General features: G+C 41.6%; 1 protein-coding gene and 2 non-coding genes across 4 annotated transcripts in view; 1 reads left to right on the top strand and 2 right to left on the bottom strand.

Moving 5' to 3' along the window:
• Positions 1 to 20,146, bottom strand: part of LOC122613967 (bone morphogenetic protein receptor type-1B) — a 58,610-nt gene that overhangs the window by 6,117 nt on the left and 32,347 nt on the right. Inside the window, exon 2 of one of the 2 annotated variants that reach the window (XM_043788414.1) lies at positions 16,586 to 16,723. In XM_043788414.1, the coding sequence (XP_043644349.1) occupies positions 16,586 to 16,723 (138 nt within the window). Of the gene's footprint in view, positions 1 to 11,391; positions 12,453 to 16,585; positions 16,724 to 20,146 lie in introns of those variants that run through there. The other variant, XM_043788422.1, reaches the window with a different exon arrangement.
• Positions 15,844 to 15,915, top strand: Trnad-guc. The gene has a single exon. It is a non-coding gene; the product is annotated as a tRNA-Asp (tRNA).
• Trnad-guc lies at positions 16,289 to 16,360 on the bottom strand. Its single transcript has one exon. It is a non-coding gene; the product is annotated as a tRNA-Asp (tRNA).

The raw sequence follows: 20,146 nt of genomic DNA on the forward strand, positions 1-20,146 counted from the left end.
GCTCTCCAAATTGAGCATTACGTTCGGAAAAGGAGTCACAATCCAATTTAAGCGCCTTTGATTACTACACTTAGTTTTAAGTGATCTTAGATCTGCTTGCATTTATACAGTAGAGTACTAACTTATCAAATAAGGTCAGTTAAAGTAAGTTAAAGCCGTTATCGAAGTGGGCTAGTTGTTGATAAGGCTAATCTAATTCAATTTGTGATACAACACGTTCAGCTTTGAAGCAAGTTTCGCATAGCGCAATTAGCAAGATGAAAATGCAAAACATAGGATTAGATTGTGCAAAAATGCAGATTATGAAAAGATATTAAATGTGAGAGAAGAACAGTGATCAAATAAAGCTTTCTGCACTGCTTAATCGTCCTAGTTACTCAAATGTTTTCTACAGATGCTCTCAAGTGTGCGAATAAAAAGAAGAAGTACTCGCGCAGTCATGTGATCGAGAAGTATACACAAGTCTATCTACTACTCGTAGTACTCGCAGTACGAAAACGCACACCTGACGGCGCTGCTGGAGTGAGCTCATCAATGGAATGGAATGGCTCATGCATCATCAGCTCCCTAATTCTAATCCAAACAAAAGCGGCAGTAACTGCAATACCAACAAACAGACGGAGCCTGTGACGTCTGAAGAGGTGCTTAGCCGGGACACGAACCTTGCTTGGATGGAACAACGAAAGCATAATACTCTTTCCAAACTTTCATTTTCATCTCAAGTTTTATATTTAGAATATTTAGAGGGAAACAACGTACACGGCACTTTCATATTTCCTATTTTTTCTAATAGACAGGGCATTTTCCAGTCACCTGTTAAACACCGAATTCCACTTGTGGCATTTGTGCTTTTCTGCACGTTTTCCTCCGCCTTTTTTTTTCGTTTTGGTTTATTTTTGGTTTGGGAGGCCTGTGGACTGTGGGCGTCTGTTTTCGTTTCCATGGCTTGTTGTTCCTGTGCTATAGATTTTTATATAATAATGTTAAGTTTTATTGTTCAACGTAGGCAGCGCGCGGCATGTTGTATTCCCCGGTATTTATTATACAAATTTCGAGAAAAGTGGGCGGCATTTTCCATAATTTCTGTCGTTGCTAATGAATTGGCTGGCTGGCATTTGATTTTCCTATCTGATCCACAGTCTCCTGCCAAACGGGGGATTTATTTATATTGGCAGATTTATTCGCCCGGTCTCCTGAGACTTCTACTTGTGACTTGCTGACGTCGTTGGTTTGGCTTTTTATCCAACCCAGTGGTGATGCTTGTTTGTTTGCCTGGCGATACGAATCGGTCTGCTTTGCTTCGGTTTAGGTTTACTTGGCTATAATTCTTTTGGGGGCAATTTAAATTTAGTTGCCGCAATTGTTTGTGAGGTTGCCAAATTTTATCAAGGCATTTGCGTATTTAAGTCTGTTTTCGCTTGAGTAAATGGCGCACGGAACTTTCCCTTGCGAGGCACTGAATGAATTGGCATTAGATTAGACATTAGACGACATTCCCAGCTAGATATCCAGCGAGATAAATCTGCTCTGTGTAATTAACGTTTGCGAACTGGTTCTGTCGGTCGCTGGTACAGTGAACTCTCGGTAGCATCCGACGCCCACTGTTAACGCACTGTTGCGTCACTGTAGCTCCGCTTCAACAGCGACTGTAAAATCGCCATTGTTGTGCGACCAGAGTGCGTTTTGCTTTGCATAAATGCATTTTACAAGCGTTTAATTGACTTTCAAAACGTGTCACTGGCAATACAAACATGTTTTTGCTGTTAGCCAGCAGCTGTAAGCGGCATGAATGGCCAACTGGCTTTGGCTTCGGTTTTTGCCTATTACCTATTGCCTTCCGATAAATCAGCCAAGCAACCAGTTATTTCCCATGCCGAGATTGCTCAGATCCCAAAAGATCGTGGGCGTTGGAGCGAACCTGCCAAGTGCCTCGGGCGGCTGGGCTCTTAATCAAAAGGCTGTCAAAATTCTTAATAAAACGCGCTGCAGTCTCTCGAAATATTTGCAAGTGTCTCTGCGTCGCATGCGTTTTAATTAAGTGTCGCATATTTTTAATTAAATCACAAACGCCCAGGCGACGCGACGCGACTTCTAGGCGATAAAAGCCGCGTGGGCTCTGGCTCTGTTTCTGGAGGGTATCCAAAAGGGAGGAGTGCGATTTGAATCGAGCAAATGGGACAGTTGGCACAACAAAATGCTAAACAAAATGTCTGTCTAGTTTTGAGGCTTTTTCTTCTTTTACATTTTAAGTGCGTGGGCAGCCGGATGCTGTGGATGCTGCCCAAGCTTCTGTGGAAAGGGGAAGTCTCACCGACTTCAGAAGACACCTACACTCCATTCCGAGTGGCTGAATAGATCGGCTTCGACCGCCCTTTGCATAATCTGCATAAATCGTATCTCAATCTACATTAGCCTCAAATTGAATTGGCATTAGACAGAAAGACAGAGGGAGAGAGAGATAGAGTAGGCACACAGATCAAGACATCCGGGTCTATGTAGTATATTTTATATACCAAGTGTATACATATATGAACATATATACCAGTTTGGTGGACATGTGATCGAGCGAGGAAACTGCTTGAAATGCAAAGCATAGAGTGCTGCATAAATTAGCGCGTTTCGAGAGAAGATAACAACGACAGCGAAAACAGTTAAGAAAACAAAAGCCAGTGGTTCGAGGTACTATACATTTACAAAGCTAGTTGTAATACTGGAATCAAAAGTGGCTCAACAGTATCTCGAATTTATCAGATTGCCCTAACTAGCTGCTCGACCATTAGTAATTACTTGTATCTCCACAGCATCAGCATTATTACCGGCTATTTACCAACCGCGAAATCAATAACCAACAGTAGCCCACATGGATTTTCAAATTTTCGCCTGCGGGTTGGCTTCTTTCAATGGCTACTGTGATTATGGCTGATGATGATGATGTTGCAACATTGGCAATGAAGTCATCATTATCTATTGGCTTCGGGTGGGTTAGCTTCTATTGTGGCGCGCATGTGGGCAATAAATAAAATATTCGAGTACACAAAGAGAAAAAAATTAAGCAAAATGATTGCCCGCCTGTCTTTTGGTCAAGCGATTGCTAAATAAATCAAGCATACGCCCCGTAAATCAATAGCAATTAATTGTTTTCTTCCCATTTCGCTTTGCATACGCCCTCCAATGAACAATGACTTATAGATTGCCAATGGCCCGGGCCCACATAGCCGTTTTGTGTAGATATTAAGATACAATCGCTTGCAATAGCGTTTCAAATACATGGCAAACGAAGAAAGTTTATGAGCTTAATTAGGGTTTTATTGTTAGCGAGCGAAATGCTATTTTAAATAAAGCTTGGGCGTTGTTTAAGGCGTTAATTGAGAGTCAAGAGACATCCCAAAGTTTTATGACCGCAAAAAAATGTAGGTATTTATCAAGTTAATAAGTTTTGCCAACAAAACTCCAACTAGTTTTTGCGGATTTGTGATGTGGAATGTGATTCAAGCTTAAAGCTTGGGTTAATTCCAAGAAATCAAATTACTATCATTCAAATCAGTTTCGTTAGAAATAGGAATTTATGCCCCAGGTGTGAGCATCATGGCCAGCAATTTATGTTCCCCAAATCCTGGTGGGAATTATGTCCAGAGTTCTGAACAAACCCAGAAATGGGATACAAAGCTAAGGAAATAAATTAATCATCGGCTGGAAAGGGAGAGGCTGTGAGGCGAGGGAGCGAAAAGACTTTAGCCCAAAGTTGAAGTCAAAACAGAATCGTTTGTTTTCCTAACAAAAAAAATCCAAAAAAATAAATAAAAAGAAAAAAAGAATGATGGTGGCGAAGGTAAACGAGTTTATGGCGGTGGTTGCCAAGCCTCTGTGGTTGTTGCCGTTGTTGTTTGCACACTCCACGCTTGGGCATGACAACTTTTAAAACGATTTTTCCTTATAAACGGCCATAATTAATGCTTGTGTTGCCTATTTATATTGAGTTTTTGGTGTGTTTCTATTTGGTATTTGCCTTCTCGGAGTCGCGTGGAAATTGTGAATGAAACGCTAACAGGAAAGTAAAACAATCGCCAAAGCAATCATCATTTCCAATGAGCAGATGGTCGATGCTAATGGTCAGATTTGTGTCTGACACAATTTGGCATATGGACTATCCCCAATCTGCCCTCTCCTTCACTCGAGCAATTAAAAACAATTGCAGCATTCATACATCTGCGATAGTGCATAATTTTCATATATTTTTATCCGACATTTTCCCTCTGCATACGGCAGCCGAATCAACACAATCAGCTTTAATTAGAGAGCCCGGCGGGCAGACCGCGCTGATTTGGCTTAATGATTTTTAATTGCAGGCGCAAATTATTAAAAAACATTCGCAAAAAAGTACATGTGCATATACAAATTTGAAAAATTGCAACAGCTGTCGACCACCCAGGCGAAGGCGTTTAAAATCGCACCGAAATCGCCAGCGATTGGCGCGAAACCATCATAGGTGAGTAATGCATATAATGTTTTCAGTTTTCTTGCAAATTTCCTTAAATCGATACTTCCTCTGAAATGTATTACTTATCTACATTTGATTTTCTATTTTCCAGACTTTTAACCTTCCTGCTGATTTGACACTTACCTGAAATGAAAAGAAGTGATAAAAAAAGTTAGCAAATTAATGTAATCAATGTATGGGCAAATAAAAAGCACCAATAAAATTATCATCTGTCCACATAAAAATCTTATCGGCCAGCGACATTGATGGCGGACATTGAATTACAGTTCGATAGCAAAAAAAAAAAATATATATATTATAAGACTAAATTTGCATAATTTTAATGGCAGCAGCAGCTGATATAATTTTTATTGCGATTTTATCAAGAAATCGAAAATGAGCAAACCGAGTCGGGGGATCAACGGCATTAATATTGATATTGGGGCGATGATTGCCAATCATCGTCGCCGCAAGATCGAAAGTGTAATTGGATTCGAATGCAAATCAGGAGGAGGCGTTAGCCAAAAGTCACTCAGGCGGAGATCAAGATGATCAGATGATTTGCTCCACAGTAGCGAAATGGAGGAGCATTCTGTTTTCGCTGCCACGTTGCCTTGGCTGGGTCAAAATTAAAATAAAAACAACGGAGCGGCTAATTAGTCGTCGTCGCTTTGAATGTTTCGCTTCTTTTTGTTTCTAAATCGAAATTTATGCGCCTGCCAGACGAAATACCAAATGCTATTTGGCTAGAAATAAACTTGTACGCAGACATTGTGTATATATAGTATATATGGCCATAGCTTGGCGGCACGAAAATAAAGTCAAGCTGTCTGCGCATTTGTCGTCTGCGATTTGTTGGCAACATTTTACGTGCGACGACTCCTTCTGAGAACACGATTATAAATTGCCAAGGAAACAAGGAAACTGACGACCGGGCAGGGACTCAGAACTCAGAATTAAAGCCTAAGTGGGTGTACAGTCGAAATTGTTCTTGGAAAAGCCAGCTTTACAACTGTCAAAGATTGCAAGAAGCCACAGCGGATGTCCAGCAGGGATCGTTGATGAATCACCCGGTGGCGCCCGAACAGGGTCTTTGCATACGAGACCTGAGAGCATGTGGGTGGGCCAGTCAACATTCAATGCAAGTCGCGTCAAAATGTCAATTCGATTTATGGCCACAGCCCACTTCGCATACAAAAAAGATCCAACAAAAGCAATTCCAACCCGATCCACCAGCAACATGTTGTTGCTGCTGCTACCGAAGCAATTGCTACTGCAGCAGCAACATGTTGCTCCTCGCCTTGTGCTATTGGCCAGACTGTTTGACTGGTGGCCATTATTGTTACGCTTTTTTGGTCACCTGATGATGAATCAAACATTGGCTCCCTTTTAAGGCTGCCCCGGCGACAGCATGACGTGTGCAGGCTTTTAATAGACAGGAAAGCATATATAAATCGCAGCCAGCGGACTAACAGACACCGAAAATATGCAAATTTCAGATTTCGGATTTCGCATTTCAGATAGAAAAATAAAACTCGAACGGTATATATAGCAATATTATTTTATATGATATGCACATACGGCCAAATGAGCAATACGTGCCAATGTGCGTTGTCATGGGCTCTCGACTTGCGATTCGCCATTCGCGTTTCTCATTGTGCGGCTAACAAAAGTTGTTGCCGTTGTGTTTGCACTCTAATAAACATGCCGCCGTGCTGTCTGTGCGACACATTTACCAACCAACAACAAAACTTGGTGAGTGGGCCCAATAAAGTTAGAAGATGTCCACCAACAAAGCGCATGTATATCCAAAATCATATTTCTGGCCAGTGCGCAGCACTAAATAGTTGGCAAACTTGGCAGGGAACTGTTAATTCTTACAGGATTAGCAAGATTTAAACTCCAAAGAATGTGGAACAATGACCATGCACAGCAGCTAAGATCATAAATTCGAAAGAGTGGAGACGGAAAGAACAGATATGAGGTTAATCCTGCATAAGTCAAACAGCTACAGCAAACTCATAAACATAACGGTGACGTTTATAGCTGGAGGTGCTGCCTACAGCAGAGTTCAGAAAAATAGTCGATGTAATGATGTAACTCTACTTTAATTAATAGATACCACTAGATGTAATGAAACTAGTATACCCAAAGTTATATTTATTCCTGCCATTTATCATCCATGTTTTCTCAACTCAAAAATGTACTTCAATTATAACGAAACCCAACACTGATGATAATTTTGAGCACAACTGTGAATCCGTACACACACAAAAATCATCATAAAGCTGAGCCCCCTTGCAGACCCGAGATAATCGTTTCGAGCATTTAACGCATTTGTACGGGGTATGGGGGCAAAAAACGAAAATCAACCCGAGAACGGCATACAATCCACTCAAATTTCACTTCATTTATCACGAAATCCATCATCAGCCAACGGCCAGCAGCAGTTAGCAAAGGAGCTGGAAAGTCTGGAAAGATGAAGGAGAGCCAAGTTACTTGCATTTATTTGATTTTGATTAATCGTCAACGAAATTAAGCGGAATTTCTGGATGAGGCGGTTTCATTTTTGGGCCGGCAGGAAGCTGCATTTACATACGCCCCAGATGCATGTGTGCGGCGACTACGTGTATCTGGCAGATACATATCATTTCACTTGCCCGGCCCTACAGCGAATTCCATGCCAATGTTTTGACAAACAGCAGCAGCTGCCGCCTACTCAGCATTCAGCATATCCGCATCTTCCCGGTGTAGAGTGCATCAACAGCGCAGATGCGGAGTGGATGCAGTGTATAACTCGGATGGATGGATGGATGGTCGTATGGATGGAGGACCGTACGACCGGAGGACCGGAGGACGGACGTGTTCGCCTCGCCTCGATCGTCATTTTCACGCGCCCTACGAGCGGCACACACATGTGGGCTCCACACGCTGGCGACAGATCGCATCGGCTGATCCAGAAAACAGGATATGCGCACGCTGCACTCGAAGAACCGCAGCAGAAGAGCAGAAAGCAAGACGAGACTGAACAAACATATCTCAATTGAATGGTGCTATTTGATTAAGAATTAATGGAATAATCTGTAGTTAATCAGGGGGCGACAGCTCGAAAGGAAGTGCTGTCTGTGAATAGCAATGTAACTCAACTATTGTTGTATTGTGCATTTTCTTAGCCTCTAAATGATAGCTTTTAAGTGAAATGTTTATTTGTATTTATGTATATAACATACAAAATGTTATTAACTTATGCAATTTTCTCGGAACGAATCTCAGAATTCACGCCGCGCTCTTCTCGTGTAATTCACTCAGTTGAGGAAGTACAGCCACATATCGTATGCCATTGTACTCTAACGTTTAGCTGAGCCGGGTAAATCAGGTTTTATTTGAATTCCCTGCCATTGGCGATTCCGAGAATAATTCGTTAATCTCTCATCTGATAAGCGCATCGCAATGGACAGCCTTCAATTGTGAATATTGTATTCAAATTGAAGATCATGAGTCGCCGTTCAAGTCAATGCCAGAGTAATCGCTGATTTTGAAAACGAATCCACGTAGCCGAGAGATATGGCCATATTAGTGTGTCGCCTCACTTTTTTCCGTCTGAAGACGCGACGGATGTCTAGTCGGTGATATTCTGCTGATCGGTCAGAACGCATCGCTCGGAAGGCCCGACGAATCAATGACCCCTTTCTTTGCTCTTTGCGTGTGCTTTTCGGCCGAGGGAAAATCGACAGGTTGGCATTTAAACTTAATTTAAATAAATACAATTTCGCTGAGGAAATGTGCGAAAAGTGCTGGTCGCAGCAAATAAATATATAAGAAAGATATATGTTTGACATGGCAATGCAGTTTATGTTTGCAACGCTGTTTTTCTAGCATGTATCACAAATCTTTGAAAAGACCTTTTAGTTATGCGCTGAGGCGACTAAAAACGCTAGGAAAACGCACTCGAAATGCAGCCACACGCTCGTCGTAAAAAGAAACGTGCGCTTATGTACTTGATGTCTATACTATTTATTTTTGTTTTTGTGTTGCTTTGCGCTTATTATTATTATTATAACTATTTTTGTTTGTTTACGCGAACAGTCGGCGGACGACAAAATTGATAAGATTAGCCCGGGAGCTCGGGAACTCGGGAACTACCAAACCTAGACCCTAAACACAGCGGCCTGTCGGTCATATACCTGGGAATTAGTATTTACTGCCCCCCAAAAACCCACACTTCTACGCTCTTATCAGCATACGTCGTTCCATATCAGCTAGAAAGCACAATTTGTTGGCTAGGTGATTCCACAAAATATTTAGAGTACTTCGATTCCATCGCAATAGTACGTGCCATATAGATTCGTGACAGGTCTGCACTTGTCATGATCGAGAAGTGGAACTGAAACTGGGTCTCTGGCCAACGGAGCTTACTATTTCAATCAAACGCCGACTTTCCTTCAAAGGTTTTTCGGGGAAAACAACTCGATTGCGAGATTTTCCCATTTCGATCGTGGGTGTGCCCCGGTCTCTTTGTCTTTCGGACTGCTACAATGCCCACATCAAAAGGTGTTTCTCGTATTTGTTGCGCTTTCGAGGGATTTTATCTGCTGTCTGTTGTTTGGCATTTGTTGCGATTTGTCATGGGCGCAACCGACTGACCAGGAGGACCAGGAACAACCAAGGGGACGGGAGCCACCCGTGGCGAATTTATTATTAAGAGACCCAGGCCGAGAATTTCAACTACACAAAGCAAATCAAATACATAATCGGGGAGATCTGCACCTGGACGGATGCACAGACGATTGGCAGGCGTTCATAAGGCCAAAAAAAACATAAATAAGCCGTGAGCAGTCGCATAAAACTTTGTTTATACTAACCAAATTTGTTATCAAGGTTACATAACTATGCTATTACTTCAAATTGACTAAAAACTTATTATATGCAATATTCCATATCAGATTTACCAAAAAAAGCAAAACTTTAGCATTGAATAAATAAATAAGCATTCAGGGTCATTTATAAAGTAATAATACTAAAATCTTCAACTGCAGCTTGATTGCAATGCATTGCTTAATAGCAATCTGGATATACACGTTTTGCAAAACGTCATACAGAATAGTGTGTGGTAATTTATTAATATTTTATTAAATCCCTAAGTGAGGCTGATTGCTGTAAATTGCTTCCATTAATGGCCTAGATGTCTGGCCAAATCCGAAACTATGAACTACCTAGGATCGGATATCGCCCACTAAATTTGAATATTATCAGAGTGATTAAAAGATCAAGCAATGCGCTGCTCTAGGAGGATGAAAAGGGATTATATCAATGTGTATTCACCACGCGTGGTCGTAAAATTCATTTGGCTGTCTAAGCCCAAATCAAATGCTCAGATGCATATCAAAATAATCTAAGCAAATGAAATGACAACAAAGTTGGGCACACAAAAAGGCATAAAATATGTGCGTACAACACCCCAGAAAGGAGTTGGAGAAAGGGGCACCCATAAAATTGACAGCTGATCTTTTTCTCTCCCTTTTCGATTCGAATTTGTTGTATTTTTTTGTATTTTGGTTTTTGGTTTTGGTTTTTGGGTATCCACTCCTTCAGCAAGGGGTGCCCGGATTGTAGTTCGCTGTTGCTCTTCGTATTATTTGTTCGTTTTTCCATGTTTCGGAGCGACTCTGTTCTACCTGCTCAGGGTCATAAAAAATTAAGAAAAACATGCACAACTCCAGAAAGGAGCGGAGGAGAAACGTCGCATATTTTAAGCCGATGGAATCGGAATCTCCTTGGGCTGGTCAGGAGAGCCCAGATCCCAGATCCCAGGCACACTTGGCATAGAACCAGAGTTGCTCGAACAACAAAACGCAATTAGAAAACGAATTTCAATTGAATTCGGTGAGGGGAGTGGAGATGAAGGGAAGGAAAGAGCATAGGGAAACCAACAGGATATGCCCACAGATTTGTAATATGAGCGCTGAATACTTATGAGACCATGATCATGCGGATGATAATGGCACTACCATTTAGATGGCCATGTCCGCCGATCCACTGGCCGATAAGCGACTCAAGTGAGCCGCGGAGAAAGCTTGGGCAAATCTCCCAGAATATCGCAACTAAGACCATAAATGCTGCAAGAGCCAATTTCCAGGGTAAATGGCTGTAAAGGCAGCCAATCGAATTCTAAATACTCCTGTTACGAGCAAATAATTAAATAAAAACTACTTTTATCGCGGTAAAGTGGTAAGATCACTCGTTTTATTTTCATTTTCAACTAAGCTGGTATTTTTACAGCTCAAAAAATCATGATAAAGCACAAATCTGGTTTGCTATTTATTTAATAGTATCTGCTAAAAGCCCTTTTCGTATGGTTTTTATATTGCTACTTATTGTGGTACTACATCTTACAAAAACAGCATACAAAAACTGGTGCCATTAAAACTTTAAATATTACTATCATTATTATGATTATACAATTATCATGTCTAAAAATAGTTTTATTAACACAAAGAAAATAGCGCTCACACTTTTTATCAGCTCGGTGCTTTTATCTATCAGCAGTACTTATCGTTGTCATACTAACAAGATGTGATAATAAATATTAAAAAATGTTGTATGCCTTATCAACATTGTGTTTTCGACTTTTCCGTTGTATATAGAATAAGAAGAGGGACTGTCATTGTGATATTCATAGTATAATTCGGAAATCTATCTAGAGGATAACTATGAGCTTGAGCAGAATAGATAATCCTTCATCTTTCTACCTTAATCTTTCTAAAGTCCAAAGACAAAGTCATTCGAATGGCAATTGAAGTTTTACAAACTAATATACCCCAATAGAATGCCGAACAATTGTTTTTCCGTTTTTCCTTTGGTTTCAAGGTGCACGAGAGAGAAAAAAGGCAAAGAAATGTTATATTAATATTTACCATGAGCCTTCTTCTTTCTGGATTTCGGCGCCATGTCTGATGGCTACAACAACAACAGCAACGACGTGGGCCAAAGGCTGATGATTTTTATACGGCGGCGGCTGCAATGCAACTTAGTTGTTGTTGCCCCAACCGATCGTTCTTTTGTTGTATTTGTTGGCCTTCCTCTATATAGAGAGGGTATCGGGATCCCGGGTGTTTTGGGGCCAGTTCCCCCTTCGATAGCCCCGCGTTGCCACGTTTATTTTTTCCGGGCTGTGCAGCAAAACAATAAACGCGCAGCGGCGAGGCGGCAGCGGCAGCAGCAACAAGAGCAAAACAAAAGCACCAGGAGAACTGGATTCGTTGTATCTCGTCGAGTCTTTGCGTTGTTATGGAGTCGCCGTCGCAGTCGCAGTCGAAGTTGGAGCTGGAGTTGGGGCTGAGGTTGCCGTTGCCGTTGGACTCCTCAAGTCTTGGGTTTGTTTATAGGCAGGCGGCGGCGGTCAAGCCGGCGACACCATGGAGCCCGCGAAGAAGAAGACGAAGAATTAGCGGAGCAGGAGGAAGATGAGCGAAATTATGGGTTTCGCCAAAAACTTGATCCTGCTGGTGGTTGGTGGATGGTGGTTGGTGGTGGTGCTGGTGCTGCTGTTGTGCCTGCTCTTTGCCGATGTGCTTGTGCTTTGGCTTTGGCTTGGTGTGAGCGCGTGATCACGTTGATTATAATTATATACGAAAGGTGGCAATACAAATCAGGTGAAACTCAATCCGCAGTTGAGGCATATCCTGTGTGTTTCTGGTTTGTTTTTCCCTGTGTTTACACTATTTTGATTATTCACACTGACACTGGTTTAAGCTTAGAAATATTTGTGCAATTTTCTATTTAAATCATTAACTATAGATTGCTTTTGATGCACTTTTATTCTTCGTTTTTTAGTAGTTAAAAATATTTCTGCTTAGGCACAGGTTTTTGGTTGAAACTCGAAAATATTTCACGCGTAAACAAAATCGACGATTCTTGGGATTGTATCTCAAACTGTGGTTAATTTTTCCAATCCGGTGGATACGTCACGACTCGCGGAGAACGTATCGACGAATGTGCAACAGTTGGAATCGCCGCTGCTGGTAGACCCGAAAAAGAGAGCACAGAGAGTGCTCCGCTCTCGCAAAGAGAGAGAGAGTAGAAAGGAAAAACATGAAAAACGCGAGAGTGCGCTGTTAGCAGGCGTTTAAAATCGCACAACTCACACAATTGCTAGCGTTTAAAAACGCGCGTAAGGTAAAGATACTCTCTCTTCTGGGCTCTCTCCCTTTGCATTTGTTCTTGTTTTGCCAGCTCTCACTTGAATTTCAAGTTTTTTTCTTACGAAGGTGTGTGCGTGTGTATCTTGATCTTTGAGTTAGCATCGCAGTGCTGTTGTTGTTGTTCGTGCTCGTATTTCTTTAGCTGCTTATTATAACTGACATATCTAGATGGGGAATACGTACATAAGGTGGGCGGGGAGGTATCGTGGAAATCGGAATAGCCTGCATAATTGCAGGGCCCTTTTTGCATGCACACTATGTGCAGGAATAATAACAGTTTTGGTCGAATTTGTAAGCGAACAAACGTGTGATTAGCAGCAACACCATTGCCAACTAATAGAACTCCGCCTCCTGTTCTCCCGAGCGCATCCATGAGATAGCATCCCAACGCCCTCCCTCCCAATTGCATCCCCAAGATATCAGTTTTCCAGGCTCTGCGGACGCACTCATTAGGCGCACAGTAGTCGCTGCTAATTATGGCCTAGACTCTGAGGTTTCCCATTCTTCTACCTGTGCAAATCAGAAGCGCTTAGCACTTCGGGTTTGTTCAGGTAACTTCTGGCATTAAAAACGCATTTGAACCAGCGGACGACCTCTGTGATCCGCACATAACTTGCTCATTTTGTTTATTACTCGCGATAACACCCGCCGGAATCTATGCCCCCCGAACCTAAACCTCCACCTTGGACATATCTTTCTGATTTCACACAAAAAAATATAACAAAGTTCTCAATCATCACTGAAAAAAATATATGTATTTTAATGTCCTAAAAAATTCCCTTTTTTTAAATTAATTTATATTCAAACATAGAGAGTATGCGAGAATATATATAGTGATTAAATTTTAATTTAAATCACACGTTCTTTGACATAAACTAAAATTTTTCTTCGTGCATTTCCACTTGAGTTCCAGTGGTGATCTTTCGTTTATTATCACGCCCGCGGCCATAATTCATTTCGATCTGGTTCGGGATCTGCTCTGCTTTTGTCTAGTCAAAATCTGTGGATTATGCCCCCAGCTCCAGATTCAGCTGCAGCTCCCTGAATGCCCAGATTGTGGATGTGGCTGCTGATGCTGCTGCTGCTGGTGGTGGTGCCTCCGAGGTGTGATTTCTCAAGTGTAGGAGTCATGCGGTGCACAGCCAGACGCTGAGAGGTTGCACCAGAGACGGAGAATCAAAAAGAGAGCGAAGGCAACGAGGAGGGACAGAGAAAAAGACTCTCAGAGGGACTTGGATCCAATCGGCCAGAGGGCAACTGTTCGTGTACCCCTTTCGAGAGGAGCCAAGAATTAAAGTTGGATCTGGGGATGCCATCAATTGAGTGTAATGGGTAGGAGCATACCATTTATATTTAGCTCATCAGATGAATTAAAAGAACTTAATATACCATTTGTTATCTTATCATTTCTTTTAAAGGGAACTCTTAAAGCTAAATTAATTTAGTTTTGTTTTTATCTTTTAAGTCTCAACATTTTTTAAATATAAAATACGATATGAACCGATATGCATACGGTACTATTTTACAATGATATGGACTTTTGATCATAAAATGAACCTGTATAAGCCTTATTATTACTGAGGCGCCCATGAATCTAATTACTTTTTTAGACTGACTTTTATAACTCTGTTAAAAATCTAGTTTTTTATCTTTTTACTGGTCCGCTACGCTTGAGAAATTGACAGTTTTGCATTTAAGTAGAATGTGCAGATGGCATGACTTGTGGATCGCAATTGATTAGAGGCAGAATTCTGAAAGTATCTCTAGCGCGAAATTTGCGAACGATCCGTGCTAATTCTCACAATAGGAGAAGAACGCGAGTATTCGCTGCACTGTCCAATTAGCACCTGTGCTAAAAAACCTATGGATTTGTTCGTTCCATTAACACTGCACTGTGCTCTCGAAATTGTTTGCTCTTTCGTTCGAGTGGAAATGCGGGGGCTAAAGGTTGATTCTAACCATACATACATATTTACTTAGAAATCCAGACAATAGAAAATCCATGTTGAATTTTCGAGTATTTCGTGTGAAAAACGGTATTGGGCGGGGGAACACTATTCCGTCCATACAATAAACACAAAACGGGGCCGACACTCCCAGGGAAAAGGCCAGACAAACTGGCGGGCCGAATGTATCTGTATTTGTATCTGTAACGAATCCGACTGTATCTCTGGAAATATTGTTAGAACTGAGCATTAGATACACAAAGCTGCAGCGAGGTGAACCCCGGGTCACTGCAACATGGCCAACAGATGTGCGCAACAGGCTCCCAATCAACGAAATCACCAGAAATCAGACAAAAGACGAAGGTCTCGGGAAAGGTCCAAGATGTCACTTGGAGTGTGGCTGGGCCCTAAATCAAAGTCAGGCAATGCTTTCCGATTGTTCTCCGTCTTTTTTCCCTTTTTCCTCCTTCAGTCTTTTGGTCGGTAGCACTGTCCAGCATCCCATGGATAGCAGTCTGTGTATCTGTATCTCTGCAGCATGGAAATTTTCGTATTGTACCAAAAATTTGTGTCAACGTGGGCGACACTTTATTGTGTGCCCGTGTTGTTGGGTGTGTGTAAAAATAAACCAAAGACATTTCATGTTGTCAGCAACATGTGGAAAAATGTTCGGAATTCGTTCCGTTCTTGCACACTTTTGCAATGAATTAAATCTGATAGATACACACATGAAAAACCGAAAAGCCGAACACCCTGGCAGCTCTTCATTAACACCTTTAAATCTCCTCTTCGTCAAAAACTTAAGTGCAATTACCCAGGCACCAACTCATATTCGATGCTATCTCAGGCTCCTTTTCGTTCTGCTGCACTTCAGGCTCCCAAGGTGAGGTGTTAAAGTTTTATGGAATTTCAACAACGATAAATTATAATTACACGCTGGGCATAAATCTACCCACACAATTATAGTGCTATAACGCACACAGATACTCCTCTGCCACATTGCGAGTGCAGGCGCGTCAAACATAATTTGTAAAAGCATTAAGTATTCCCCCCATTAACACCTTTCGGGGGTGACTGCAGCCGATCGCCTCTATTAATATATTACCACGCAGAACTTAATGCCAAACGAACTACCAAAGGAGGGAAGGTCTCCCACAGATGGAATCCAACTGAAGTCTAACGAGAATCGTATGCCGCATTTGGCGAGCGTCGTTCACCGTCCTCGATAGTATAGTGGTTAGTATCCCCGCCTGTCACGCGGGAGACCGGGGTTCAATTCCCCGTCGGGGAGACGCGTAAAGCACTTTTTTTCTACTTTTATATATTTTTTTATGTTGCTACTTTGTACTTTGCTAAGCAAATAGTTAGATTTATTAATGGCCTAGGCACACAATTTAAATTTTATTCTGTTCGTAAGCAAACCAAAATATTTTTCAAACAATTTAGTATGCACAAATGTGATTGAAACAAATGAAAAAAAAAAAAAGCAGCATACAAGCTAACAAACTTCTAAGATGTATTTTAATTGTTAATAACTTTAATTACAAAAAATACTAAATAAATATGATGATGTACGGATTCTTTACTAAATAAATAATAAAATAAAATAAATACTAAATAAATAAGTAATACACAAAGTACAAAAAAAAAATTGCTTTACACATCTCCCCGACGGGGAATTGAACCCCGGTCTCCCGCGTGACAGGCGGGGATACTAACCACTATACTATCGAGGATGTTGAACTGAGTTCGCCAAATTCAAAATATTGCCCTGCTGTACAGCAGGGTATAGTGATCATAAGTTATATTAATCCTAACTAATATAAAATATTTATAAGATGATATATGCAATCTATTCCTTGCTGATTTATCTCGTAATAAAGTGTGTAGACACATTTGCTCATTGTTTACCAAACATTAAATTCAAAAACTTATTAGCATTTTAAAGAGGGTACGCTCACCATTTTCCATGGCCTTGCTTTTCTCGTTGTCGGCATCCTCGAATCCCTCTGATCCTGGTCCAGATCCCATTTCCATGCCACTCAATGCGGCGGCGGCCAAAGCTTCGACGTCTGGCGGTACATTCGCACTGAATTCACCTACGGGGCAAACGGAAAAACGGGCAATACGAAATATAAGTAAATTGAAAAACTGTGTAACTAATTTGTAAACAAAACGGGAGGGCGGGTGGTAGTCTTGGCACTTGAGTTGCTCTTCTGTGGCGCCAGGCAAATGTCAATTAATAATTTAACAACAACAATTGCGCGTTTGTCGGGCGCCTGAAATACGAGATCTTAATTGAAAATAGAAACATAGAGGGGCATTGGGGAAGAGGAAAAGGGGAGTAGTACCAGCGGAGAATGGGCCACAACTTCAACTCTCTTCCTGCTGAAAGCGGATGAGCGTGGGCCAAGCAGACAGCTAAACGTGTGTCATAAACTTGGTCAAAAGGCCGCAGAATTCAGTGCCTCTACGCAGACGGCTGCGTTCAGAACCAGAACCAGTTGCCAAGTAGTCAGAGAGGCATCTTTAAGATACTGTTTGACAGCTCGCCGAGATTGCGTCTAGTTCTGTCGTCTGCACGCCACAGACTTGGAGGATGACGTTCCTCGACGGCTCAAAGCCCACGCAATGAGCGCGACTTGAAAACCAAGAAATCCCCCTTTCATGAGGTAGGTGCAAAAACCCCACTGGGCAACTTTCAGAGGAAATCAGCGGAAGCGACTCAGACGCAGTCTCAGCGGAAGGGGTTAGGCCTCCTCCAGGGGTTTTGGTGTGCTGTACCCATGTTGCCCCACACTCACTTTGCCAAAATTAATGAGCAAACTTCATACGTAATTTGATAAAGAGAAAAAGTGGTTGGCGCTCATTGGGGGCTTATCAAAACATTAGTTATTATTTATGATGCGTCTCATTTCGAGAGCTGCTATAATATATGTGTGCCACTCGACGGCCAATTGAAATCGCGCGCGTGTTGGGTGGGCGAGGAAAGTCGCGATTTCATTCCGAATCTGTCAAAACGCGATACGATGAATTATGCGAGTGCAGCTCCGATAAAAAGCTGCCATTCATGGGGACGCGGCGGAAAATGCGGAGAGTGTGCCAGGGATTATCTTAATTACAACCATAGAAAGTCGTAAATTAATGGAACTCAATAAAAAATTTAGCGTAACACGAATGGTGTAAATTATGGTAAACTATTATACACAATAATACAAATATTATTGGTTTTATAAAGATTTTTGACTCCTAAGATTTAGTACACAGCAAAGTTTGTGTATTTTTTAGACTCCTTTCAGTTTTGCAGCTCAACATTTCTCAGCTCAAAGTCTTTTGCTAATATTCGACCACATAATCTTTTTAGCTACCAATAAGTTCCAGTGCAACCCCGAAGTAAGCCGAAGCATTGATAAAAGCCCATTTCTGTGGCTCGACTATCGCTAATTGATTGAGTGCCTTGCACTTGTCGACTCGAAACCCGCAGACCAAACTACGTAATTCCCCCGACGCGTCTGATATTTTTGCCACTTTGGTGTTGTGCCTTACACTCTTTGGCAGTTACATAAGCCATCCATCAAAGATTGCAAATTGCTGTGTGGAAAAGTCGCGGCTCTTGTGTTCGACACATTTCCAAGAACCCAGAAAGCAAAACAAAAACATAAACGTGACAATCCATGTGGGTGCAGCCAAAGAACTGCGACCAGGGGAAATGATTTCGTATGGGCAGAACATGGCGACAATAACCAAACCCCAGGCACAAATTGGAGCACGTGCAAATTGCCTATCAATCAATATGCATACGGGTAGGCCAATGTACTACGATGATATAGTTCGCATCGCTTCAAAAGATTCGCAATTACGTAGAAATAAAAGCAAATGCCGACTGCATGGCAAATGAATTGAATGGCTCCCAGCCAAATGGCGAAAAAGTTAAGCCCTTATGACACTAGGCCTAAAAGAGTAAAGCTATCCTAAGTAAATTCAATCAATCCAGCATATTAAAAAAAAAGATTTTCAGACAACTATAGGAGAATTCATTATCATGTTTGTAAAAATTGTTTGGAAATATTCCAAAGCGACTAGTGTCATAGGCGCATCTTTCAGATGGTCAGTGAGTGAAAATCAATTGGGTGTGGTCTGGGTAACTGGGCTTTTCAGTGGTTCTGTTGCTCACTGAACTTTGTTCAGTTGTTGCTGACTTACTATAAATATTTCAAGTACTGCATTTACAGCAAAAATGGCCTAAAAATCGCCTTTCAAGTTGCACTCACAGTGGCCCAAACAAAAACACTGCAAAACACTGTTGCCTGAGATAAGAAAACTTGGCTGGCGAGAGGAAAAACACACAATGAATAATGAATGGCGAATGTACGCCAGATAAAACCCACATTGCATTTGTTGTGGGTTCGGGTTCGGGTTCATATTTTCATATTCATATTAAGTGACTGATTGATTGATGGCCCGAGTAACTTGGAGGTTTACTTTCAGTTTGTCGTTCGGTAAGTCACACGTTTCTTTCCAAATCGCTCATGGTTGGGATGTCAACGTTGAGATTGATGGCAGAACCGGGAAGAAAACCCCAAGGCAATCTCAGTGGTGAAATCAAAAGTGTTGTAATATTGGAGCTTCGATAGCAGACTTGGGCAATTAGCAAAGTTTGGGCGTTTAACATTAACATAGCAAAATTGAATCTCATTTCCTGCTTATAATCACATGTTGATGGTCTTTTATAAAATGCTTACGCATGCAGATGGGTAAAAATAGTATGTGTCACACACATTATGAATAGTTGTGATGCCTCACTGCTTTGACATCATTGTAATGGGGTTCGCAAATAAGAATCATATATACACTATTTAACTTCATTTATTTCTTCATATACAAAAATCACGTCTGATCGCTATGACCGCAAATTACAAGAGAGAAAGAAAGAATACAGTTCAGTTCAATTAGCATCGATATATAAAATGTTAATCCGCTGTTAAGACAGCTGAAGCACCGGGTGACTCCGCTCATAATCCGTACATGCCGCCCGCCAATGCGTCGTCCAGCATGAAGGCTCCTTGTGATTCTTGATCCGTGTGTTGATCATAATTATGTTGAAATCGGAAGTGGACAAAGCTTTGTGATTGACCTCTTTTGAATGCCAGATTTCGTCTTTAATGTAACCACTCTGACTAGCGAGTCCGATCCAGGGTGCAGTTCGACGACTCGGCCTATAGTCCATTTAGCTGGTGGTAGATTATCATCCTTTATAATGACTAAGTCGTTGATGCTAAGATTATCTTTGATTTGGCACCACTTTGGCCGAGTTTGCAAGTGTGATAACCAATCACGAGACCATTGAGACCAGAATTGTCGCGTCATGTGTTGTTGTGCGAGAAATAGTTCACGCAAAGGCTTATTATTCGGCCGACCTTGTGGCGGTGCCAGTAGTGCGTCACCAATTAAGAAATGTGCTGGAGTTAGTACTTCTAAATCGTCAGGGTCGGCGGTTAGCGGGCAAAGTGGACGTGAGTTCA

Source organism: Drosophila teissieri, chromosome 2L, assembly GCF_016746235.2.
Source record: "Drosophila teissieri strain GT53w chromosome 2L, Prin_Dtei_1.1, whole genome shotgun sequence".
Taxonomy (NCBI): domain Eukaryota; kingdom Metazoa; phylum Arthropoda; class Insecta; order Diptera; family Drosophilidae; genus Drosophila; species Drosophila teissieri.